General features: G+C 38.8%; 1 protein-coding gene across 1 annotated transcript; it reads left to right on the top strand.

Annotated features, from left to right (window-relative positions):
* Positions 1–196: 196 nt before the first annotated feature.
* Positions 197–24,934, top strand: lrrc58b (leucine rich repeat containing 58b). The gene is made up of 4 exons (XM_028800778.2): positions 197–874; positions 6,796–6,924; positions 10,459–10,736; positions 22,034–24,934. The coding sequence occupies exons 1-4, from the start codon at positions 423–425 to the stop codon at positions 22,225–22,227; spliced, it is 1,053 nt and encodes a 350-aa protein (XP_028656611.1). The 5' UTR covers positions 197–422; the 3' UTR covers positions 22,228–24,934.

The following is a 24,934-nucleotide window of genomic DNA, read 5'->3' as shown; positions in this document are numbered from 1 at the left end:
AGTTCGCTTGCAAGAGAGCGACGCGAATATCAATTACCTTCTCTGAAGTGTCCTCCACTGCGAATGAACTTTGTACATACTTCAACCGCCAAGCCCCGCCTCCGCGAGCGATGTCTCAATCCCAAACTCTGAATGAGGGGTGAGCTTTAGCAATGATTGGCTGCAGCCACCGTTAAGATTTACGTAGGCAGGAGACGTCCCGCCCCCAGAGTCAGCAGAGATGGGGATGAGATTCGAGTGCACTGCTGGCTTGAGCGAAGCACTTTTGGGAGGGCTTCACTGGCACTTTATATAGCAAATTTGCTAAAATTCAGCGTTGCATGCTCCGTGGAGAGTTTACGTTATTAGAAGTTTTAAATATAGACTACGCACGAATAAGCTGAGCGATTACTTTGTCCAGCCGTGTCTTCGGAGAAATAAAAATGGAGGTCCATGAAAGCTCGGAAGGGGAGAGCATTTTGGATTTGTCCAGGCTTAATCTGGAAACTCTCAGCTTCGATCATTTGAGCGAGGAGAAGAAAAAAGAGACGCAAATGCTCTTTCTCCCTTACAACCGACTCACAGTGTTGCCTGGCTGTATAAGCCTTTTTTCCAGTCTCAGCTGGCTGGACGTCAGCAACAACGGACTGGCCTTCATTTGCGATGATATCCTACGTCTCTCCAATCTCAAGACCTTCGTCGCCAAAAACAACCGCTTGGACGAGTCATCCTTGCCCAAAGACTTAGGAACTATGTCCTTGGAGGTTGTCAACTTCAGTGGGAACCGCTTCGAGGAGTTCCCTCACCAGTTTTTGCAACTGCACACACTACAGTCCATCTCCCTCGGAGGCAACAGACTGAAAGGCATCCCTCCGGAAATCGAAAACCTGACCAGGTAACCTAATTTTATGTTTTCGTGTGATAGAAGAATACGTCAGCTTTGGATCGTGCAGCACCACAGAGAAGTAAGTACAAATCAAACGCTGACAGCCGATGGAACTCACGTTTCCGTGGCATATAAAGTGTTACTGCCCACTTCTTTAGAATTGTGCCATTGGGTGATTTAAAGGTTTTGTTTTGAAAGACGCTTTGTATTATTCAGACAGATACCGATGGAATCGTCTAGCGTACTAGTAAGAATTAAACAGAGTTCACACGACATGCATAGTTACTACTTATTAAACAACAGACATGGCATATTTAACACCATATGAGAATCCTAGGATATATTATCTTTACTACCTCAATCAGTAATATGTATCGGTACTGGTTTTTGTATGAGTTTCTGGGATAGTATGAGGATTGACAGCGTGGCCTAATGTCCAAAGTGATGGACAGCTGGCCAAGTCAAGTGGGTACTGACCTGTAAGGCACAAGAATTCCGGGTTCAGTTTCCACTTCCTACACATTGTGTCTGGGAGTACGTTATTTAACCTGTCACAGCTGCAAATATTTAAAATGACGTTAATAGTTGTGCTGTACATCTGTACCTGCAGGGTTCTTTTAGAAGGCATTTTCAGTGGAAAGAAGCTATATAAAGTGAAGTTTTACCGTGACTATAAGCAAGTTGCCAAAGGTCGACGGTTACACTGTACTTCTAAACTACTGTGAACACTAATTTCAAGTTTGTTTGTTTTTTTTTTTTTTTTAACCTGGTGGTACCCAGAAAAATCTCATTAGATCTTGCTCCAATATACTCTGCTCCAGTGACTATCTCACCAAAAAGAATTTGAAAATGGCACCTAAAGTTTCTTACATTTTTTTTTCTTGTGACTTTTTATAGCTTTATTTGAAATATGCTTATCTCTAAACACTTCATCAAGCACACAGCAATATGTACTTTGCCTTTTGTAAGGAGAGTTGTTTGAATCCTTTCATGACCTCAGGCAGTTGATGCAAATTCTTGAAAGGAGTGTAAAATAACTGGGAGGGGTCAGTTAAGGGTTTGTAAATTAGTAAGTCACACTTCTGTTGGCTTCGTTAGGTGGAAGCTATAGAAATGCTGCATCAGATATTTCTTTATTGTGGAGAAGAGGGGGAGAGAGAAAATCTAGGTCCCTTCTAACAGGAAAAAATAATTTTTTTTTTCTAAAGTGATCTGCTTTTCACCTTAAATTCCTAGTAGAGGTCACAGGATAAGGAATATGTTTTCTTGAGTCTACAGTTGATTCTTCAACATAATGTTGAGTAGTCAGAATTTGTTTAAAGTTTTTGGAAATCTATTATGTAGCCTGTTGTGGCAAAAAAAGGAAATGCTATGTAATGCATTTTGTTTAGTTATTTTTGTGAAGCAATTTGATCATTTTCATCTTTTGAGAGTCCACAAAGATGTTAGTTAATGCACTTGGCATACTGCATAATTTGCAAACACAAAGGCACTCTTCAGGTCAACAAGAAATATCAAATACTCATTTGCATGAGGTGCATGTATGCCTGTTCAAGGATTTTTGCAATGACTTCGGATTTAAAAAAATAAATGATTAAAAAAAATAATAATAAAAACAGAAGAGGAAGAAATAGGAAGTCTGTCTCTCCAGTTAAAGGTTAATTTTATTCAGAATGTTTCCCCATTAAACATGTTATCTTTTAAGGTATATGGTGTGGGGGGTGGGACCTAAAAATAAACCCAAGGTTTCTTTTTTCTGTTTTCCACAATAGTTGCTGCTCACTTACACATACACAGTGTTGATGCAGGCTCTCCAAGAAATGTGTCATATATACATTACAAATTCTGGTATCCTGAGAAACTCTCATCTGGCAATTTCCTAGCTCAAAACCTGGCATAATTCCTTGAAATTTACCAGGTTTGTTTTGTTTAAAGTAAATCGGAAAGTAATGTTTGAATATTGACAAGGTCAGTAACAACTAACACATTGTGCGGACTTTAATGGTGAAACGTTTGAAAGAAAATTCAGTAATGATGTATAAAAATATATGACTCGAGCTTTACACTGAACACTTTTGTAAACTTGGATCTTGCCATGTCCTATTATTTGACACTTTTTTTTTTTTTTTTTTCCCCAGTCATTTTCATAGGGTGTTTTGCCGGAAGGTTTTTCAATGCAAACTGTTTTAAAATATGGCACAGCTGTCAAATGACTTGGACAATCGTATAACCCACAAAACTGTACGATAATATGTTGCATAATGATCAGAATTTCATGTAGTAATATTTCAAATGTGGTCTTGGTCCAGTAAAGTTTGAGCTAAACCATTTCAGATATAAGTTCTCATTTTTGCATGGAGGATGAAATCTGTGTGTAAATACAAGTTCTTTTCAGCACTTCTAGCTCACGTTTTTGTGTGCAGTAATGGGTAGATGCATGTGTTGCCTATATTTTAAGTTGAGATCTAAAGATCATTTAATGCTTATCCTTTTCTACCTCCACTGGGATTGGTTTTCCTGGCAGTCTGACGTGAAATACTCCTATGTATTCTTTTTGCAATTGCTGTGTAAAAATACAGAAGAATGTAAGATTGCAATGCAATTTGTTTTTATAGAGTTTTAATTGAAACTGTCCTTCTCTGCTTCCCTCACATATAGTTTATAGTCCTTGATTATGCCATGTTTATCCAGTGCTCAACTGCAAAGGTGGGCCAACATTGACAAAAATAAGTGTTATATGAATTTAAAGCTTGTTCAAGCAAAAAGTAAAAATGGACTGATGAAATTAAAAAATAAAGTGCTAATCTGGTATCAACTCATAATTGCATAGAATTTTCTTCTAACTACTATAGGTTCACACAATAGGAAAGGAAAGGTAACTGCATTTAAATGTCTTGGGGAGACATAACTGTAAAAACAAAATAATTATCAAAGTCCACTAATATTCACACTTGTTTTTTTTTTTTTTTTTGTAAATTTGCACTCTTCAATGTACAAGTAGTTGGGTTTTAGAGGGCAAAGAGGAGAGCAGATGTGTGTTTTGTTATACATAATGAGCACTGTAGGAAGATACTGAGTAGTACTGGAAAGAAAACAATGGTGCTGCAATTGTTAAAATGAAAAAAGCCCTTCACTGACAACCCTGGTACACAGTGCTGACCGAGGCTTTCCTGCTAAAGTGGCCTAGGAATGGAATATTAATCGTGCTTGTCCAGCAATAGAGAATGCTGTCTGATCTCAGGATGATAGGTTCAGATAGGTATGCATGCACTTTGTGCTCATAAGTTTAATATCACAGATACATAGCAGAATAAAATTCTTACTTGCATGTCTCTTCCTCTGAATAAAATATCCACACAAAAATCACACACACACACACAGGAATGTTTGTACTATATATAGCCCTTTTTATTATTATTGTCATTTTTTTTGTACTCTTTTGATCATAGTGTGTTTAAAGCATGACATGCCCATTATGTGCATACGCTTGCACTGTTGCTTAAATGACACAAATGAAAACCGCTTTAATGAAGGTGACTTTAGAAAATGCAGCCCTTTACAGAAACCCAGATATTTGCACGCACAAAATGATTTAATCAAAAAGCTGGTGGTGTGATATTTTATCATACTTTATTTGCTCAAATCACTGTCAGAAATTGATAGGTTAACTCAGACAAAAGATTTTGTTGTTGTGAAGTAGCATCGATTCCACATACATCAGCAGTGTTAAGGCACATGCAGACATTGAGAATAGGTCAGGTCACTAAGCAGTCTCTTGTATATAAATTTGAGAGTCTTTATGTGCTTCAGATTTCTTTTCCTTTAAGTATTTCCTTCTTATTATTTTTAATGATGATGCAAACTAACCACTCAAAATGAATAAGCTTAATCAAGAAGTGATGAATTTTTTAATGTTTAAATTACCGGTGTTAATATTTACTAAAATCTGTACATCCCTTCAATTTCTCAATCATGTAAATTACATTTTGTGGTGATACTTTTTTAAATTCTTGAAACCTTTCAAACCGCACACAACTTTTTTTTGCATTTGAGGTTTATTTTGAGATGCAACATATCTGAAGTGCAGCTATCGGAGAATTAAAGGTGGTACAAGCAAAATTTCTGGTAGTGTTTGGGGACAATGAGTTAAAAATTCGGGGCAGCAGCAAATTTTTTGCGTGATAGGTTTTATGTGTAATTTATGTATCCTTACTTTTGCATAATGTTTCTTTTTTTGCTTAGTTATTAGTACAAGTACTTAGTTGTTGCTTCATAATTAGTTGTATCTCTAGTAAAGCTTAGTTGCCGAACAAACCTGATTGTGCACCTTGCTGCACAGAGCAATCCCTCGGCAAATGGTACAGAGTATCAACTACAGTAGCACAAAGCTGATTGGAAAGTTTGAAACATTTTTGATTTCAAGTATTAATGAGGTGTGTAAATCAAATATGAAGCTAGAATATATTTATGTGACTGCTGTAGTTGAAATAAACTTCTATTATACAGAATAATCCTGCATAAGTACAAAGATCAAATGCATAAAGAAATCTGATTGGTGGGCCTTGCAGTGAAATGAGGATGCCATCCGTGCAAAACTATTGTCTTACACATTTGGAAGAGTCTGTAGTAATGGAAAAAGCTTATGTCACTGATTTACTTCCAACTACCTTACAGTTTTGCACCTTTCTGAATTTTATGCCAAGTCACAATTTACATTTTCTGCCACCTGACCTTCAACTCCAGTATTTGATTAGTAATCAGTAAAAGCTACAACACAGAGCTCATACCAAAAAAGTGTACCTAGGGGAGTATAAATATTTAATATTGTTACATCCCTAATAAGCAAGTCCTACGATGGACTGATATTAAGTCCCATGTTGGTTTCTACCTTCAGCTTAATGCCCTGACCCCCCACATTTGTGGAGGTTTGTCTTCTTCATTTGTCAGAAGTGTACAATGATCTCCTTTGTTTTGGTGGTGTTTAGGACCAGATTGTTGTCCTTACACCACTTAGCCAGTTCCACCTCTTTTCTGTAGGCCAATTATTGTGGTGTCATCAGCTATTTAATTATAGTATTAAATGGGTGAATGGGGGTGCAGTCAAGGATAAGGAGTGAAGAGCATTGGGCTCAATGCATAGCCCTGAGTAATTCCCATGTTTGGGATGACAGAAGTGTGGTTCCTCCTTCCAGTCATGCTATAGTCTGTTCAAGAGAAAGTACATGACCCACGAACAGAGAGAAGGGCCCAGACCTAGGTTGTACTATTTATTGACAAATTGTTGATGATGTAATGGTACTCATGTAGAGCTAAAGCCCACAAATAAGAGCATGTATCATTTCTGAACCCTAGAGTGAAAATGAGGAAAAATTTAAACATGGGTTCTTTAAATGGTCCTAATAACCTTTAACTTTTTCTGAGAAAGTGCCATTGGCAATCATGAGAGAAATCACAAGGCCAAATATTATGTCATATTACTATATTTTAAGTGATCTGCAGTAAATAAGACAGACTTGGACATAGATATACAGGACTTGGAGCAGAATTTTAAAATTGTGGTCTTTGTGCTACAATGGAACATGTGTTTGAGCTTGGTAGTTGTAAGCTATTATATCTAAGAATTAAACTTTTTTTGTACATTATTCTCAACAGTGACATCTGCAGAACTATCACTAAAGTAATCTGGTGTCAGATGTTTACTGTGCCATTTTCCAAGACTGTTAGAATATTTTTGTTAATTACACTTGTGGTTTAATTAGAGGGGGAAAAATAAATTTTTCTTCCATTTATCTCAGCTGTAATGGTGGCATTATGTTTTCAGGTGTTGTTCCCCTCTGGTTTTAACACCCACAGTTAGTTGAATTCCCAGCAATTAGCAGGTATTTTTGCTATCTTATTAATATCATATCTGTTTTTTTTTTTTTCTTCAGCCTGGAGCTTCTGTACTTGGGAGGCAACAACATCACCTCCATTCCTCCAGAACTGGCAAACCTTCCCAAACTGAGCTACCTGGTGCTTTGTGACAACAGAATACAGAGCATCCCTCCTCAACTTGCACAGTAAGTGTTTTTTGATCACTTGCTTGTAAGAATCTAAATGTATTTGATAATATAGACACTAAAGTATCAAAAAAAAACCTGAATAAGCATAAATACTAATGCAAGCCCATTGCAACACATGGTGAAAAGGGATAATTTATCAATGTTGTAGTCCTTTACTGAGGTGTGTTTTAAACTGAAACTCTTTTGAATTATAAGGGCAGCAGAGTTTCAGAGCCCGGAGTTTGAATTTTGAGCTTGGCAATTTGAGTGGAGTGTGAGCTCTGGCTGTCTGTGTTTGTGGTCTTTAGTCTCACCAGTTTCCAAAGACATACTTGTTGTGTAAATTGCATTTCTAAACTGTGTACAGAAAAGCCAAGCAAAATGACATCTTGTATTGGCTAACTAAAAAGATTACAATATGCAAGCTTTTGAGGCAACTCGGGCCCCTTCTTCAGGCAAGATGTAAACTGTACATTAAGCACCACCATGATGGACTCTGGTGTCTGTCCTGTCTTGGCCCTAGTGCTGTTAGGATAGGTGTCAGCCTCATGACCTAAAACTGGATTAACTCACATCTACTATTAATTAATGGATTTCTGTCAAGTGATAATGGTATAGGTTCATTTGCCACTGATTTAAGTATGGCATTTTGTATAAAATAAAAAAAAAAAAATACTATGTCTTTTATTGTGGGTTAAAAAGATATCAAGGGAAAATTAATCCAAGTGTGTAAATAAAAGCCTTTAATTTTACTGTCCAGTTTCTAGGGGATAGAGAAGAGATATGTAATATATTCCTTGGCCAAGTAGGATAAGTCTGCTCAAAATGGCATTGACTCCAAGTGGCACCACCACATTCTTTGGGGTGGGGGCGGGCTAGGTGGGGAGAGAGACACTCTAACAGCCAGTAGCAAAGATTGCAAAAAATAATTAAAATGCAATATGGACCACCTCACCAGCAGTTGTGACGAGTAGCTGTATACCCTCTCCATCCATCCATCCATCCATCCATCCATCCATTTTCCAACCCGCTGAATCCGAATACAGGGTCACGGGGGTCTGCTGGAGCCAATCCCAGCCAACACAGGGCACAAGGCAGGGTGCCAACCCACCGCAGGACACACACAAACACACCCACACACCAAGCACACACTAGGGCCAATTTAGAGTCACCAATCCACCTAACCTGCATGTCTTTGGACTGTGGGAGGAAACCAGAGCGCCCGGAGGAAACCCACGCAGACACGGGGAGAACATGCAAACTCCACGCAGGGTGGACCCGGGAAGCGAACCCGGGTCTCCTAACTGCGAGGCAGCAGCGCTACCACTGCGCCACCGTGCCGCCCTGTATACCCTCTTCATTGCCAAAAAACACTCTCCAATGATACACCTGTCAGTCAAGTACTGACATTTAGCGTTAATGTCAAGAACAGTTATTTCAGAACAACATGAAGGTTCTGGCTCTTATCATTTTTTTAAGGCCTGGAAGATTTTTGCCAGCCTACATGTTGTGATTATGGTGTATACTCTGAAGTACAGAGGTAAAGGTTGATAAGCCATTTGTGACGCTTTGTCTAAAAACCATTTATTGGCAAACATTAATAGAAATGGGGAGCAAGGCAGGATAACTTTTTTTTTTTTTTTTTTCCCCTTACATCATTACACAATATTTAATTTATTATACTTGTTAGTGTGGTTTGAATTAACTATAGAGTAGTAATCAAATTATTTGAACAGCCTGAAAATAAAGCATTCCATTATTACATTGTTGATGCAAAATAATGAACAAGAGTTTCTGCGTCCTGTGTAGAATTTTGTACGATTTAATATTCAATAAGACACCCCACCTCGGGAAGGCAAATTAATGAAGTGAATGGGGTTCAGGATCTCTTTTTCACATTCTGGCTGGAAAACCAGAAGTCTGAAGAGCTCTGTATAATGTATGAACAAAATCTACATTAACACCATCACTTTCTCAGCTGTGATTCAAAACATGGTCAAAGACTTTCACAAATAACCCAGACTTGCTTCTTCAAACAAGCAAAACAATTACATTTATTTATAACATAAAAATAATAAAAGATGGACATATGCAAATATATAGATGTTTATGGACAAAAGACACAAACATAAAATAACAAAAGCTTAGTTTAACTTTTTCTCTCCTGTAGAAAAACGCATGTAACTTATCAGTTCTGTCTCTTGGCTTAGTAGAACTTTCACCTCTTATTGGAAAAGGAACATGACTAATGAATCCTGAATTTTCAATTCATGAGGTTAAGATGGCTAAGTCTGGTTGATTATGAAGTTTGTATTGCCAACAAGTGGCACTCATTTGCTTACAGCAGCTAACATTTACCCTGGCTCAGGGACCACCCTCCACCACATAGAATTATCTGTCAAAGTGTGTGTGTGTGTGTGTGTGTGTGGGCGCGCGCACGCGCATTTGCATGAGTACGTGTGTGTGTGTGAGGTGCGGCTTTTCTGTTTTCCTTTTGGATTTTAGGGTGAGAAACTTACAATAGGCAGAACTTAACCCTCACAAGATTATTATCTTTAGTTACAGTTAACACCAATACTATAGTACTTTACAGTAGCTGGATTTGTTCAGTTTATTAAATTGCAGTTAACAGTTCTTGGAATTTTTGGCATGATTTCTTTTACTTGTTCAGGAGGTCTCAGTCTTCACCTTTGGTTGCATTTTCTTCTGGTTATGGGCAATACTGCAGTCTTCTCTTGAAAGGTTTTACACAAAGTGTCCTTGAACACAAGTAAAGTAATATCTGCTAACTGAACTGGTGATCAGTCAATGAACATACTTAACAAGGAGAACACATGCTCGCTCTCTCTCTCCCTCTCCTCTCTCTCTCTCTCTCTCTCTCTCTCTCTCTCTCTCTCTCTCTCTCTCAATTCATCCCTCAGACTAGAAATTACAATTAGTGGGTTTGAATTTAATCTCTTAATGGCAGAATAGAAAAAGAGAATTGCACTCAGCAGAAAGATGTATGTAATTGCATACTGGAACAAGGGAGGACTGTCCTGCGACTTCTGCATATTTGATAAGCAAGAAATGAATCATGATAAACGGTTCTGATAGTCTATTTTCAAGCACGTGTAGTAGAATGTAATAAGCTGGTAATATGAAAAGCCACAATAAAATCTGAAATTAGGCAGAATAGAGGATATTGGGATATAATTTATTGTACAAGTTCAGGCTCTGTCACTGATATAGCCAGGGAAACAGGCTGAAATTCCTGTGGTGTTTATTTATTTATTTTTAACTCACTACCAATGTGTGTTTTTTTTTTTTTTGGTCCTGGCAAATGTACAGGCAAAGGGCTTCATTTAGTTTACTTTATTCAAGAATCAGTAGGAGTTAAAGGTACATATAAATGTAATGAATTACTATTGTTATAGCCTTCTGGATATGAGTGCACACTGTATGTTGAATTAATTTGCCTCGTTCAAAATAAGGTGCCTTTTTGTGAACAGCAAATAGTATAAGATATGTTTTAAAAAGCAATTTTTACAGATTTTATTCTTCCTGTTACAGGTTGCATTCACTGCGTTCCCTGAGCCTTCATAACAACCTTCTCACTTATCTTCCTCGAGAGATTGTCAGCTTGGTACACCTCCAAGAGCTTAGTCTACGTGGAAATCCACTTGTTGTTCGGTTTGTTAAGGATCTGACCTATGACCCTCCCTCACTCCTTGAGCTTGCAGGACGTACTGTTAAATCCAGAAATATTCCTTACTTTGCTGAGGACCTACCAGATAACCTGATCACATATCTGGATTTGGCTAGCAAGTGCCCCAACCCCAAGTGTGGAGGTAAAAAAAAAAAAAAAAAAAAAAAAAATCATCTAACAGTCACCAGTCTTATTTCCTTTCCTTGTCATTTAAAGAGTATTTGCTGCTATTTCCTTACATTGTGAAAAATTCTGATTGTGTTTCAATTCAAATTGTCTGAAAAAGGGGAGTAAGTCTTCATTAGCTCTCATACAGTGTGTACTGTATATTTCATTGATTTAAATTAAGCCTTTGGATCCTTTGGGACTGCCTATAGTGGTATGTAACTGTAGCCTTTACTGAATTTGAACATTTTTTTGAATTAGATATGCATGTAGCTTAGTGAGCATCAAAGCAAATCAACTTAATATTGCTCTAATGGACCGTCTGTGACATGTAATTAATGTTGATGGCACCCCAATATCATATAAACTGAGCAAATGATTTTATATTTAATATAGTATATTTCATCCCCATTTATGAAATACTCCTTAAATATCTCCATTAGATTGAAATTCTCTTTGGAGTTTTGATACTGTGATGCTTCATATGACCTAATGCACCCAGAGTGCTTCGACCTTACAATGGTCTAATTGTTCATAAAAACTGAGCCTAAACTAATCCCTATAGTGTCGGCTATCTCAACCATTGACAATCTTTTTCATAACCTATCTGCTCCATAATGGCAACATTTTTATCTGTTCATGTCATACACTGGACATACATTGGGTCATCTTTGAGGAACCTGCAGATACAGTAATCCCTCCTCCATCACGGGGGTTGCATTCCAGAGCCACCCGCGAAATAAGAAAATCCGCGAAGTAGAAACCATATGTTTATATGGTTATTTTATATTGTCATGCTTGGGTCACAGATTTGCGCAGAAACACAGGAGGTTGTAGAGAGACAGGAACGTTATTCAAACACTGCAAACAAACATTTGTCTCTTATTCAAAAGTTTAAACTGTGCTCCATGACAAGACAGAGATGACAGTTCAGTCTCACAATTAAAAGAATGCAAACATATCTTCCTCTTCAAAGGAGCAAACAAATCAATAGTGCTGTTTGGCTTTTAAGTATGCGAAGCACCACGGCACAAAGCTGTTGAAGGCGGCAGCTCACACCCCCTCCGTCAGGAGCAGAGAGACAGATAAAAAAATCAATACGTGCCCTTCGTGCTTTTAAGTATGCAAAGCACCGTTCAGCATGTCGTTTCAGGAAGCAGCTGCACAAAAGATAGCAAACGTGAAGATAATCATTCAGCATTTTTAGACGAGCGTCCGTATCGTCTAGGTGTGCGAACAGCCCCCTGCTCACACCCCCCTACGTCAGCGCAAGAGAGAGAGAGAGAGAGAAAGTAAGTTGGGTAGCTTCTCAGCCATCTGCCAATAGCGTCCCTTGTATGAAATCAACTGGGCAAACCAACTGAGGAAGCATGTACCAGAAATTAAAAGACCCATTGTCCGCAGAAACCCGCGAAGCAGCGAAAAATCCGCAATATATATTTAAATATGCTTACATATAAAATCCGCGATGGAGTGAAGCCGCGAAAGGCGAAGCGCGATATAGCAAGGGATTACTGTATAGTGAAATTAGAAAGTGTGAAGTAGTTGAGACAACACAAAAACAAAGATTTTTTTGAAATGGCCCCATATATTATCGTTGAGTAGTCAATAGTGAGTGATACTGGTCTTTCTGTAAAATAACAAAGAAAAGTGAATATGACAAACAGGTCAGATTTATACAAAACTACAAGAAATGAAAAGATGGTGTCGGTATGGTCAGGAAATGATGTCATCAGGACGGGATTGGCAGTGAGAGGCTATCAGGACCTGACGAAAGTGAGGTCATCTGCAAAGGAAGGGAAGTGACGAATTTTGGCTTAAGTCTTCCTTGGTTCTGAAAGAGAAAAGGCATTAATGCTTGTTACCAACTGGTGTCTTTTATGCCCCATGTTGGACCCTTCGGGCATCCCGAACAGAGAGGTCATAGACACAATAAAGGGCATCGGCGTTTGCTTGGAGAGGACCCCAGCAATAAATGACCTTGAATCTATAAGCTTGTAGGTCTAAAAACCGCCTCGTGACCCGTGGGTTTGATTCCTTATGTGTGGACATCCACTGTAAAGCAGCATGGTCAGTGACTAAGGTGAACTCACAAACTAGAAGGTAGTACCTTAGCTGAGTCATGGCCCATTTAATGGCCACAGCTTCTGGTTCCACCACCACATACCTGGGGCCTCATGTATAAACGGTGCGTACGCACAGAAATGTTGCGTACGAACCTTTCCACGCTCAAATCGCGATGTATAAAACCTAAACTTGGTGTAAAGCCACGCACATTTCCACGGTAACTCATTCCTTGGCGTACGCAATTTATCCGCCCGGTTTTGCAGACTGGCGGCACCCAGTGTCAAAGCAGTGCTACTGTTCCTGTGTGATCACTCTTTCTTTCTTAAATCCACATTCCTGGCGCGGCTTTATAAATACACTGAAATTAACTGCATATTGTTTATTAGTGTAATGCATCTGATTGTAATTAACCTGTAGCAATATAATGGTCCAGGGAATAGCCATAGTATTCCAAATACCATAACTGCTTTAGCGTTGTAACTCTCACTGCATGTTCTTTCAGCTGATCCCGTTAAGGGCTGCCACAGCAGATCATCTTTTTCCACATTACTCTCACTGCACCACTCAAGAGTATTTATATTACTGTATCTGAGTGGGAAATCACAGCAGCAGCTGATTGGAAAGAGAATTATCGGTACACAGCATGAAGCAGATGCTGCCTGAGCCACAGCAAACGCTTTAGTCCCTGTACGGACTTCGCGGTTTAGAAACAGTTTCATCCCAAGAACTCTAAACACACTAAATCAGTCCATCAAGTGCTCCTTGTAGAAATATTTGGACTTATAAGTACAATTACCCCACTGTAAACTTGCACTACAGTTATAATATTGCACAACCTGCGCCACTTTATAAAGCGCGTATTTACATGTGATGACGGTATTCATTTCTAAGACGAAATGCAGCAAAACATGTTGATTATATTATACAGATAAAACTTTAACTTCATTTAAATAATCTGTATTGTTAATAATTAAACATGTGAGGACACGGTGCCGCAGCGCTAGCTAGTTCAGTAATTGTTCCTGCCTTGCGCTGTATTCTTGCTGGTGCTGACGCGACACTGGAAAGATAGACGGATATAATAATTAAACACGTACTACTAAGATATTTCAATGTTCCTTAAAAGTTTTGAAGAATCGAAGTTCTAAGCTTACAGATGGCTTCACGTCTATTACATAGCTTATTGTGTGGCGATTGAGTTTTTGGAGAAAGAAAAGTAAGGACAGGAATTGGAGGTTAGTACGTTTGAAAGAGACAGTACTGCTGTGATATATTATTTAACTGAAGGTTGCGCATGGCGCAGCAAGCCTCTTGCGTGAGACATGAACAAGCACTGCGCCACCGTGTTCCCATGTTTAATAACATGCTTTCATTCCTATCATCATGAAAAAGATATCACGTATACATCTCAGTATTTTAATTATTCAGAGAGCTGTAATATCAAGAATGTAATGGAGTATGTGTCCCGTCGGAGAAAGAGAAAGCCTGTTTAAAAAGCAGGTAGTGATTCATACACATAGAGCACATAGAAGATCAAATACAGAACAAAGCATTTAACATGCCACTTTAGTTACAATAGGATTTGAGAAACTAGTAAATTAAACGATTTTAAGATGAAGTTTAAGATGTTCTACTTTAATGGCAAAATAAACTACGTGATTAAAGTGGAAATTTCGAGATTAAAGTTGACATTTCGTGCTTTTTTCCCCACTGTGTGCCTTTTTTTTGTCTGTACCCTAATAAGCTTTCATATGACACTCAGACGGTGGGCTACGACTCGCTTTTTCACGGCGACTTTGATATGTGATTTCTTTTTTATTTCGGGCACTGTGCGACTTTGTGAAGTTGAGCCTTCGAGTTTCTCCGACACACTGTCACTCGATCAGCTTCCTTTTGTTGATTATACCACTGTTTAAACCAACAAATAATACGTTTTTCATTTGCCTCCACTTGGTATTCGCTGAAATTCTTATATTTTCTCCCGTGCTTTTCCCATTGTCTTTTCACAGAAGGCTATTTATATTGATTTGCATATTCAAAGAGGCGTAATTCTGGGAGGAGTTGGGGCGGGACAGAAGGCGCGTGCACGTGCGTTACTTTTCACGCAAATCGGGATTTATGTAGTAGAAGAACGTGAAAGTATGCGTGCGCACAGATTCCTGCATCTGGATTTTTGTTATAGTGTGAGTTCTACGCACGGCGTTGTATAAACGGTGCGTACGCACAGAAATGTTGCGTACGAACCTTTCCACGCTCAAATCGCGATGTATAAAACCTAAACTTGGCGTAAAGCCACGCACATTTCCACGGTAACTCATTCCTTGGCGTACGCAATTTATCCGCCCGGTTTTGCAGACTGGCGGCACCCAGTGTCAAAGCAGTGCTACTGTTCCTGTGTGGTTACCCTTTCTTAGATCCACATCCACGGCGGCGGCTTTATCAAATACACTGAAATTAACCGCATATCGTTCATAAATTTAATGCATCTGATTGTAATTAACCTGTAACAATATAATGGTCCACAGAGTGGTCAAACTACTGTTCCTGTGTGCTCATCCTTTCTTTCTTAGCTCCACATTCCTGACGCGGCTTTATAAATATACTGAAATTAACTGCATATTGTTTATTAGTGTAATACATCTGATTGTAATTAACCTGCTGCAATATAATGGGCCAGGGAATAGCCATAGTATTCCAAATACCAGAACTGCTTTAGCGTTGTTACGCTCACTGCATCTCGTTCTTCTTTTTGCTGTTCCCGTTAAGGGTTGCCACTGCGGATCATTTTTTTCCATATTACTCTCACTGCACCACTCGGAGTATTTATATCACTTTATCTGAGTGTGAATCACAGCAGCAGATGATCGGAAAGAGAATTATCGGTATACAGTTTCAAGTACACACTACCTCAACCACGGCAAAAAGCGTCAAACCCTTTCCTGTACGGACCTCGCGTTTCAGAAACAGTTTCATCCCAAGAACTATAAACGCACTCAATCACCTCACTGTAAACTTGCACTACAGTTATAATATTGCACAACCTGCGCTACTTTATAAAGCACGTATGATGACAATATCATTTTTAAGATGAAATGCAGCAAAATATGTTGCTTATAGTATACAGATAAAACTTTAACTTCATTTAAATAATCTGTATTGCTAATAATTAAACATGTGAGGACACGGTGCCGCAGCGCTAGCTAGTTCACGGATAGCTCCTGCCTTGCGCTGTATTCTTGCTGGTGCTGACGCGACACTGGAAGGATAGACGAATAGAATAATTAAACATGTACTACGAAGATATTTCAATGTTCCTTAAAAGTTTTGAAGAATCGGCGTTCTAAGCTTACAAATGGCTTCACGTCTATTACAGAGCTGATTGTGTGGCGATTGGAGAAAGAAAAGTATGGACAGGAATTGGAGGTTAGTACGTTTGAAAGAGACAGTACTTCTGTAATAAATTATTTCATCGAAGGTCACACATGGTGCAACAAGCCTCTTGCGTGAGATATGAACAATCACTGCGCCACCGTGTTCCCATGTTTAATAACATGCTTTCATTCCTATCATCATGAAAATGATATCACGTATACATCTCAGTATTTTAATTATTCAGAGAGCTGTAATATCTCGAATGTAATGCATTCTGTGTCCTGTCGGAGAAAGAGAAAGAACGGAAGCACGTAGTGATTCACACACAGAGCACATAGAAGATCAAACACAGAAAAAAGCATTTAACATGCTACTTGAGAAACTACGGTAGTAAAATAAACGATTTTAAGAAATTTCGAGATTAAAGTTGACATTTCGTGCTTTTTTCCCACTGTGTGCCTATGTTTTTTGCTTGTACCCTAATACGCTTTCATATGACACTCAGACGGTGGGCTACAACTCGCCTTTTCACAGCGACTTTGATATGTGATTTCTTTTTTATTTCGGGCACTGTGCGACTTTGTGAATTTGATCTTTCGAGTTTTTCCGACACTCTGTCACTCGATCAACTTTCTTTTGTTGATTATACCACTGTTTAAACCAACAAATAGTACGTTTTTCCTTTGCCTCCACTTGGTATTCGCTGAAATTCTTATATTTTCCCGTGCTTTTCACATTGTCTTTTCTCAGAAGGCTATTTATATTGATTTGCATATTCAAAGAGGCGTAATTCTGGGAGGAGTTGGGGCGGGACAGAAGGCGCGTGCATGTGCGTTACTTTTCACGCAAATCGGGATTTATGTAGTGGAAGAACGTGAAAGTATGCGTGCGCACAGATTCCTGCATCTGGATTTTTCTGTGCGTACGCACAATCCCGCTTTTGTGCTTACGCCATGTTATAGTGTGAGTTCTACGCACGGCGTTATACATGAGGCCCCTGGTCTAGTAGTTTCCGGCTGAGGAACATAACTGGGTGTTCAGCATCGTCGACACTTTGATTCAGCACAGCCCCCAATCCTGCCTCCGAAGCATCGTTCTAGAGAATAAAAAGAAAAGTCAGATGACTTCAATATTGGTGCTGACATAAGGGCCTGTTTTAAGTCAATGAATGCAGCTTCAGTTGTATTATCCCAAACCACGTTATAAGGAGCTCCTTTCTTTGTAAGATTTGACAAGGGAGTCACTCTCTCGGAACATCAAGGGACAAATACTACCGCTAGTCGAAGAAGGGCCTGGACCAGCCTCTTGTTTACTGGACAGGGTCAATTTATAATGGCATCAATTTTAGAACACTGAGGTGTGTCCGTCCCTCCACCCATCAGGTAGCCTAAATATTTGGCCTCTGATAAACCAAAGAAACATTTTTTTATTTTTATTTTTTTTTATTCCCTTTATGGTGAGGCTGGCTTTACCAAGTGTTGCGCGGACCACTCCGACCTGGTATAGGTAGTCCTCCCATGTGCTGGAATAGATAACTATGTCATCTAGATAGGTGGCACTATAGGAACTGTGGGGTCGAAGCAATCTACCCACCAGACACTGGAATGTTGCTGGTGCCCCGTGCAGCCCAAATGGGTGTACTGCCAGTGTCTACTAGGGGTACTTAACACGGTCTTTTCCTTTGTGGACTCCGTTAAGGGAATTTGCCAGCACCCCTTCGACAGGTCTAAAGTGGTCAAATATTGAGTGTTACCCAGCCACTCGAGGAGTTCATCGACTCAGGGCATCGGATATGCATCAAATTTAAAGACCTGGTTGAGACATCAGAAGTCATTACAGAATCTCCCAGGTTTGGAGACCAATACGATGGAGGCTGGACCACGGGCTATGTCTTTCCTCGGTTATTCCCATGTCCAACATTCTCTTTGTTTTGGAAAGTCGATAAGTATGCTTCTGAACGATCACCCCTGGTTATGTGATAATGTCATGCACAGAGAGGTCTGCCCTGGTTGTTCGCTCACTACCTCTGGTATGGACAGGATTACTGTTTCCAACTCCCATTGTTGTTGGTGTGTCAGATTAGGGATGAGATTAAGGGAATGTTTCAGCAGGTTTATAAGATACACTCGTTCACTCGGCTGACAATTTGGTTGTTTGACCAAATAATCGAGTCCTCTTCTCTCCTTAATCTCATAAGGGCCTTGTGAATGAGCCAGTAGTTTAGAATGGAAGGTTGGCATTAGGACCATTACACAATCCCCTGGAAGGAATTCCTGGAGGGTGGTGATCCAGTTATACAGATGGGCCTGTGCTGACTGTGCTTTGTCCATATGTGTTTTTAGTAGATGCCGAATTTTTTCAAATCTATTGCACAATGCCCAATATATCTTCCTCCCACCCTTCTTTTAGAATATCCAATAAGCCCCAGGGTTGTCTCCCATATAATGGCTTAAAAGGGGAGGATCCTGTAGAGGCGTTTGGGAATTCCCGGTAGGCAAATAGAATGAGGGGAAGTAGCTGACCCCGGTTTCTTCCATCCTCACTGACCACCTTATGTAAGATCCGTTTCAAAGTTTGATGAAATCCTTCTACCAGCCCGTCTGTTTGAGGGTGACAGACAGAAGTTTTATCTGCAGTAACTTGGCAACTCCCTGAACGTTTCCAAAGTAAAGTGTGTCCCCTGGTCTGTTAAGACTTCTTTGGGGATCCCAACTCGTGAAAAGACCCATACAAGTTCCTGTGTGATATTTTTTTGATGTAGGTGAGTGCAAGGGAATGGCTTCAGGATATCGTGTAGTAAAATCTTCAAGAACTAAAACGTATTTGTGTCCTCGGGGTGAGGGTTCCAAGGGACCTACAAGATCAATACTGATCCATTCAAATGAAATATCTAGGAGGGGAAGAGGAGCACAGTCCCTCCTAGGAATCTGTTGCAATTGACACTCCGGACAAGAAGCGCAAAAAACGACGGACCTCCTCGTTTATTCCAGCCCAGTAAAATCAAAGTATAATTCGTTTTAATGTTTTCTTAGTTCCCAAGTAGGTACCTAAGAGATGAGTATGTGCTAGTTCACAAACCTGCTGCCGGCGGTACAGACGTGTCTCGCTTAAGACCCAAGGATTACTTGTGCTGTAAAAGTGGCAAGAGTGTTAGTGCCGAGTCTTACTTGGACAACGGTATAGAAAAGTTGGGCGTAAGCTTTAGGTTCCAGCATTAGCAGGTCAACGGTGTAGACACAAGTCTTCTCTTAGCCTCGGCAGTAATGACGAGGTGAATCGGTGTTCAGGCAGTGAAATTAAAAGTGATTCTATTGAATCCGAAAGTGACACTCACATGCCTCGCGCATGTGCTGTTATTATTAAATATTTATATCATTATTATGTTTTCTACATTTTGGACTTGGTACTTTTATTGTTTTGCACATTTTACAGTAGAAAGACTAGATTTAATAAAACTAAATTTTTCCAAGTCAAAAAATGCAATGCTTTTCACGTTTTTTGAGGAAAAAATGTAATGCTAAGAGGATTAAAGACTGCAGTTTTGACCCACTTCTTTTATGTAAGAGTACAGAAGTCGTAAGAACTTCATGCTTTGCAAATTCACTTTGAGCATTTATAAAAAGTCGATAATGGTTTTGTGGCGTTTCAGTCTTTGCTATCATACTCTGCTTTTTTTTTTTTTTTTTTTTTTGTGTGATCATGCATGGTCCAGACCTGATGCAGCAAAAGTGGCATGACACTTTTTAAACAAACATCTTAAGGCATTTATTAAAAGTACAATGCTGTGTAATCAGTTAAGTTACAATTTTTTGTTGTGTACAAAGCACATGAAAGTCCTACATGCTGTTTTTCTTAAGCTTCCACTCACTGCATCTTGCTCCATGGCATATGTAAAATAACTACACAGACTGTAATGAGGGGTGGCTGGGGTTCAGCATTGTGTTGTCGTAACTCCACGGCTGATACAAGCACACAAATGAGCAAGAAGCATACACTATCCCTATCATGAGAAAACGGGAGCAAGACTCTCTAATAAAATGATTTCCAGTTTCCTTCCATTATCACAAGGATACCTCGTAAACATGGAAGGCAAGGTGTGTGTTTTAATAATCTAAAGCTGTGATGTTTAAAAGTGGAGATATTTGGTAAATTAAGGCCTTTTCAGTCACTTATTGGATGTGGGATTCCTTAGAGCCCCATTGTAAGCTGCAAGTAAGCAGAAAAAGTATTTTTTAAATTTATAACAATTGCTTCACTTTTGAACACAATTTTATTTGGAAAATTAATATATACCATGATTATGAAAAAATAACTTGGATTTAAAAAAATATTGAACTTATCCTTTTAATGAAAAGGAAATTCCATGCATGCGCAAAGTGACAAAAATAAAATGGACCATAGTTCTCACTCTGTTTACCTAAAATACACATAAAAACTCTCGCATAATTACTCATGATTGATCAAATGGATTAATCTCCGTAATTAGCCACTTCTTCTTTACAGCTTTTTTTTTCTCCTGTTTGGTTTGGTACAGGATTAAAATACTTGGGTGGCAAAGTGGCCTCCCAAGTGATAGCGCTGCTGCTTCATGGTAAGGAGACCAGGGTTTGTGTCCCGAATCCTCCCAGCATAGAGTTTGCATATTCTCCCTCATGTCAGTGTGGGTTTCCTCCAGGTGCTTGTTTCCACCCACTGTCCAAAGACATGCAGTTAGGTGAATTAGCAATGCTAAGTGTGTGTGTGTGTGTGTTCACCCTGCGATTGATTGACACCCTGTCCACGATTTGCTGGGATAGGCTCCAGCACTCCCTGCGACCCTGGTCTGGATTAAGTGGGTTAGAAAATGACATGACTAAAAATCTTGGTTTTTCATTTTCTCTTCTTAAAGATAAAGCAAAAAATATAACACAGCTGACTTGTTTTTTTTCTCCTTGTTTTAGGCATTGTATGCCAAGTGAGCAGTCACCTCAGAGTGAAAATGCTTGTTGGCTAATATGAGCCAACATTGAAATTTATTCTTTTTATATCAGTTTTAGAATCAAGTTATAATTTAAAAAAAAAAAGCAATATTGGAAATATGGTAGCTATTTTCCTTTACCTTTTTATTAAGCACTTATTGCAGCAAACAAAAATAGGATAAGAGTTGTTCTGTTAACCATCAGTTCAAGGGTGAATTAAAACATCATCGGGAGCATAGTGATACTTCTAGGGTTCTGGAAAAGTCTTCAAAAATCTATTTTAGATCCTAGAGCAGTGAGTGGGATGGAAAAAATCATCATTTAAAAAAATATAAAGTGGTGTAGCTAGAATATATCTTTGAAATGGGATTTTCAAGATGCCCAAATACTCTGCAGCACTAACAAGGTTAGGTAAACTTTTTTTTTTTTTTGTCGTCTTTGTTAGCCTTTTGAAAATGTATTTTTAAATACATTCTAATTTATATTTAAATATAATGTTTGACCTGACAGTGCTAAGAGGAGCAGATCTTTGCTCACTTATAAAATCAGAACCATAGAATACTTCTTTCAGCTTTAGTCTTTATTTACTTTTGATTAAATGAATGTCTTTTAAAGAAACTTGTGTATTCCAATTTTAGATTCTATTATCCATTCTTTATTATCCATTCTTAATGTTATGTGGGATGTTAAGACAATCATTTTTATACATAGTCCACTAAAAGAAATACTCAACTTAACCAACATTGGCTCCATTCCTGGGCTTTTATCCTTTACAATACAGTATCTTGTCATTTTGATACATACAGTAAAATATGTATAAAAAGATTACCTTACTTGCTAAAACAAACCTTTTTTTGTTTTGTTTGCTCCTGTTCAGGTGTCTACTTTGATTCATGTGTTCGGCATATCAAATTTGTGGATTTCTGTGGCAAATATCGCCTCCCTTTGATGCACTACCTATGCTCCCCCGAGTGCAGTTCTCCATGCAGCTCAAGCTCTCAAAGTGATGCTGACTCTGAAGATGAGAGCAGTGTACCAGTGCACAGATTGCAAAAGGTTCTGCTTGGCTAGATGTATAGATGTATAAATTATTAAACTAAATTAACAAGACTGATTTCCAGACCGGAAGCAATATAAGTGATGAAATACAGACCTAGATCTGAGGAGCATTTTTCAGTGGTATGCAAGTCTTTGAACAACTGATTTTCCTCTGTCTATTAAGGCACTGCAAATAAAGAGACACGACCTGGGAGTAGACACACCTTATAATGAAGGCTCATTAAATAAGATTTGACACTTCTTTCTGTCACAATTATTTTGTTTGAATAAAATGCTGCTGTTTAAGATTATATGCAAGGGATTTGGTGCAAAGTAAGCAAATCTGAAGTGTACAGTACACGTTTATACTATGTGCATTATAAAAGTACTGTATATCTAATATGCGTGTCATATATCATGGTATTTTTTTTTAAATCGTATCCACTTGAAGTTCAGCTTCTAAGTGCCTTCAGATTAAAGATCCACATGCTGTCTGAACCGTCTTCAGCTTCAACATTGTGATTTGCAATGTTGGCACTGAACATGTGTTTTCAAGGTGAGGCTTTTGAGCCTCGAGTGTTGTAACTTCTCCTTCTAAATAGCTGGTCATTGAGTTTGCAACAATGGTGACTTCTTACATTTTCTCTCTCAGCACGGAAGGGGTTTTCAGACTTCCCTGAAAATGTAGATTTTTGCATAGACAAGTTTGGCAGGTACTAATTTTTGCTTTTAATGCAATTGAAAAACCTGTTCAACTAGTATTTTGGTCAAAGTAGCAATGTAAAGATTTCTTCTAAAAGTTAATTGTACACCTCATGATTGATTTTTTACAACCGTTTGACAGTGGTTAGAAAGAATTAAATTGTGTGTCTTTGCATTAAATTTTAATGCATATCAAATGCTACCAGTTGTATTTAGTTCAGATGTCATCAAAATTTTGTTTGTGATCCTGATTAAATATTTAATCTCATGAAGTTGTATAAATCCAAATTTATTTTGGATGGTATTGTGAAATCTCTGCTGAATCGTGCCATACAAAGTGGTGAGCACAGGCCTCGTGCCCTGATCTAATCACCAGAGACCTCATTTATAAAGCTTACATATGCACAGAAAGAGGCTTAATGTGCATATGCAACTTCCCACACAAACGTTGGGATTTATAGAAGAAAACAGGACAGGGGAACATCCATATATTTACACCATCTCATACCTGTGTGTATGCAACATTTCGGAGTAACTGAGAAATGACACCCTTGATGATGTAGGGAAATACAGCCAAACCAGCTAAATGACGACTCATATAATTCATATCACCTTTTTATTATAATGTGTGTTGACATGACAAACCTATTCATCACTTTTGAGGTGTAATGGGATGCACAGACTGTATTTTAGTTCCCTTTTAAAAAGGCCAATGCTGTCTTTCCGCTGATGTATTTTAGGTAAAAAAAATTTTTTTTTTTGGTTTTTCATCAGTTTATATCAGCCACATGTTTTCACTTCTCAGGAAACTGGCTGACCAGTCAGGAACATCTCAGCCAAGCTTCACTCCATCATGTCCACTGGGCTGGAAGCCATTAGCCGACTGTGGAATTACTACATCCAGTTTTCATATGGTGTGGGTGTACGTACATAAAACACTGCCTGTTTTCGTCAATATAAAAAGGCAGTTTGCTGTTGTGGCCGGTTCTCCTAACGTAATCGGAGCATTTTACTGCCCTTGTACTGCAATAAGGGCACCCATCGAGAATGAAGCTGATTTTTGTTAACTGTGAATAGTGACATTCAGTTAACACACAAGTCATTAGTGGTGCCAAAATTAGATTAACAAATGTCCTGGATCAGTGGCCTGAGGCAATGGAGCTTTGACAGATATGATGGTACTTCACATGGTGTCTGGCTTGTTTGCATGGTCACTGGACCCAACGCTTAGTGTTTCATATGGCCATTCTATTTATTGTTACAGCAATCACACCCTTTCATGTGCCAGCTAATAGTGAGTACCTGCTAGACACTGACACCTTTCACTGACCACGTCCCCATCCAAAAAAAATGCGTAGGTGAGGCGCTATAATGCTGCACATGATCTTAAGCTAGCACGGCCTGATACTCCTGAATGCAGGTGGCAGGGTCTTGATGTGTCAGGTGGGAGGCTGCTCTACTGGCCAATGAAACTGCAGCATTGTGATTGCATACTGTATGTGTGAGGCTAACTAGCATGCTCCATATATGGATGTTTCAGGGCAGGGTTCAAGGTATGCCCACTAGATGATTTATCAAGGGTAAATTGCATAGAATTCTACGCATGTGAGGTTTTATAGATCTGATTTGTTGCCGTATGCAAATTTTCATGCTCAGATCCACGCAAGGTTTTTAAATGAGGTCCTCGAACAAGAAAAGCCTGAAAAATTGCACTTTCAGACTAGGTGGTGATGTATAGTAATTGCAACCTTTCTGATTTGGTAGCATTTGATGCAGATTTAGGTAGCATCAGTCTGATTTTTAAACCAAGGGTAGAAAGGCAACAGTATTGCAAGGATCTGCTGTTGGAAAACATTGGAACTACAAGTTACCATCCGTTCTGGCGGTGTATTTATCTTGTATTCAAAAGGACACTGTAGTATACATCAGATGGATAAGTGTGAGAAGTAAAGAATTTATACAGTGATAAGAATGCTTTTAAGTGCTTAGCTTTCTTTGGAAATGTGTATTTTATCTGTACAGATAGAAATTAATATTT

This window comes from Erpetoichthys calabaricus, chromosome 4 (assembly GCF_900747795.2).
Source record: "Erpetoichthys calabaricus chromosome 4, fErpCal1.3, whole genome shotgun sequence".
NCBI lineage: Eukaryota > Metazoa > Chordata > Cladistia > Polypteriformes > Polypteridae > Erpetoichthys > Erpetoichthys calabaricus.
The sequence above is the reverse complement of the archived record's forward strand: the minus strand, read 5'-3'. Positions and strand labels throughout refer to the sequence as shown.

Excerpts from the sequence above, each read along its gene's own strand:
- lrrc58b (XM_028800778.2), top strand. The coding sequence starts at position 423 with ATGGAGGTCCATGAAAGCTCGGAAGGGGAGAGCATTTTGGATTTGTCC. Across the intron at positions 875-6,795 it reads GAAATCGAAAACCTGACCAG|CCTGGAGCTTCTGTACTTGG; the intron begins GTAACCTAATTT and ends TTTTTTCTTCAG. Across the intron at positions 6,925-10,458 it reads ATCCCTCCTCAACTTGCACA|GTTGCATTCACTGCGTTCCC; the intron begins GTAAGTGTTTTT and ends TTCCTGTTACAG.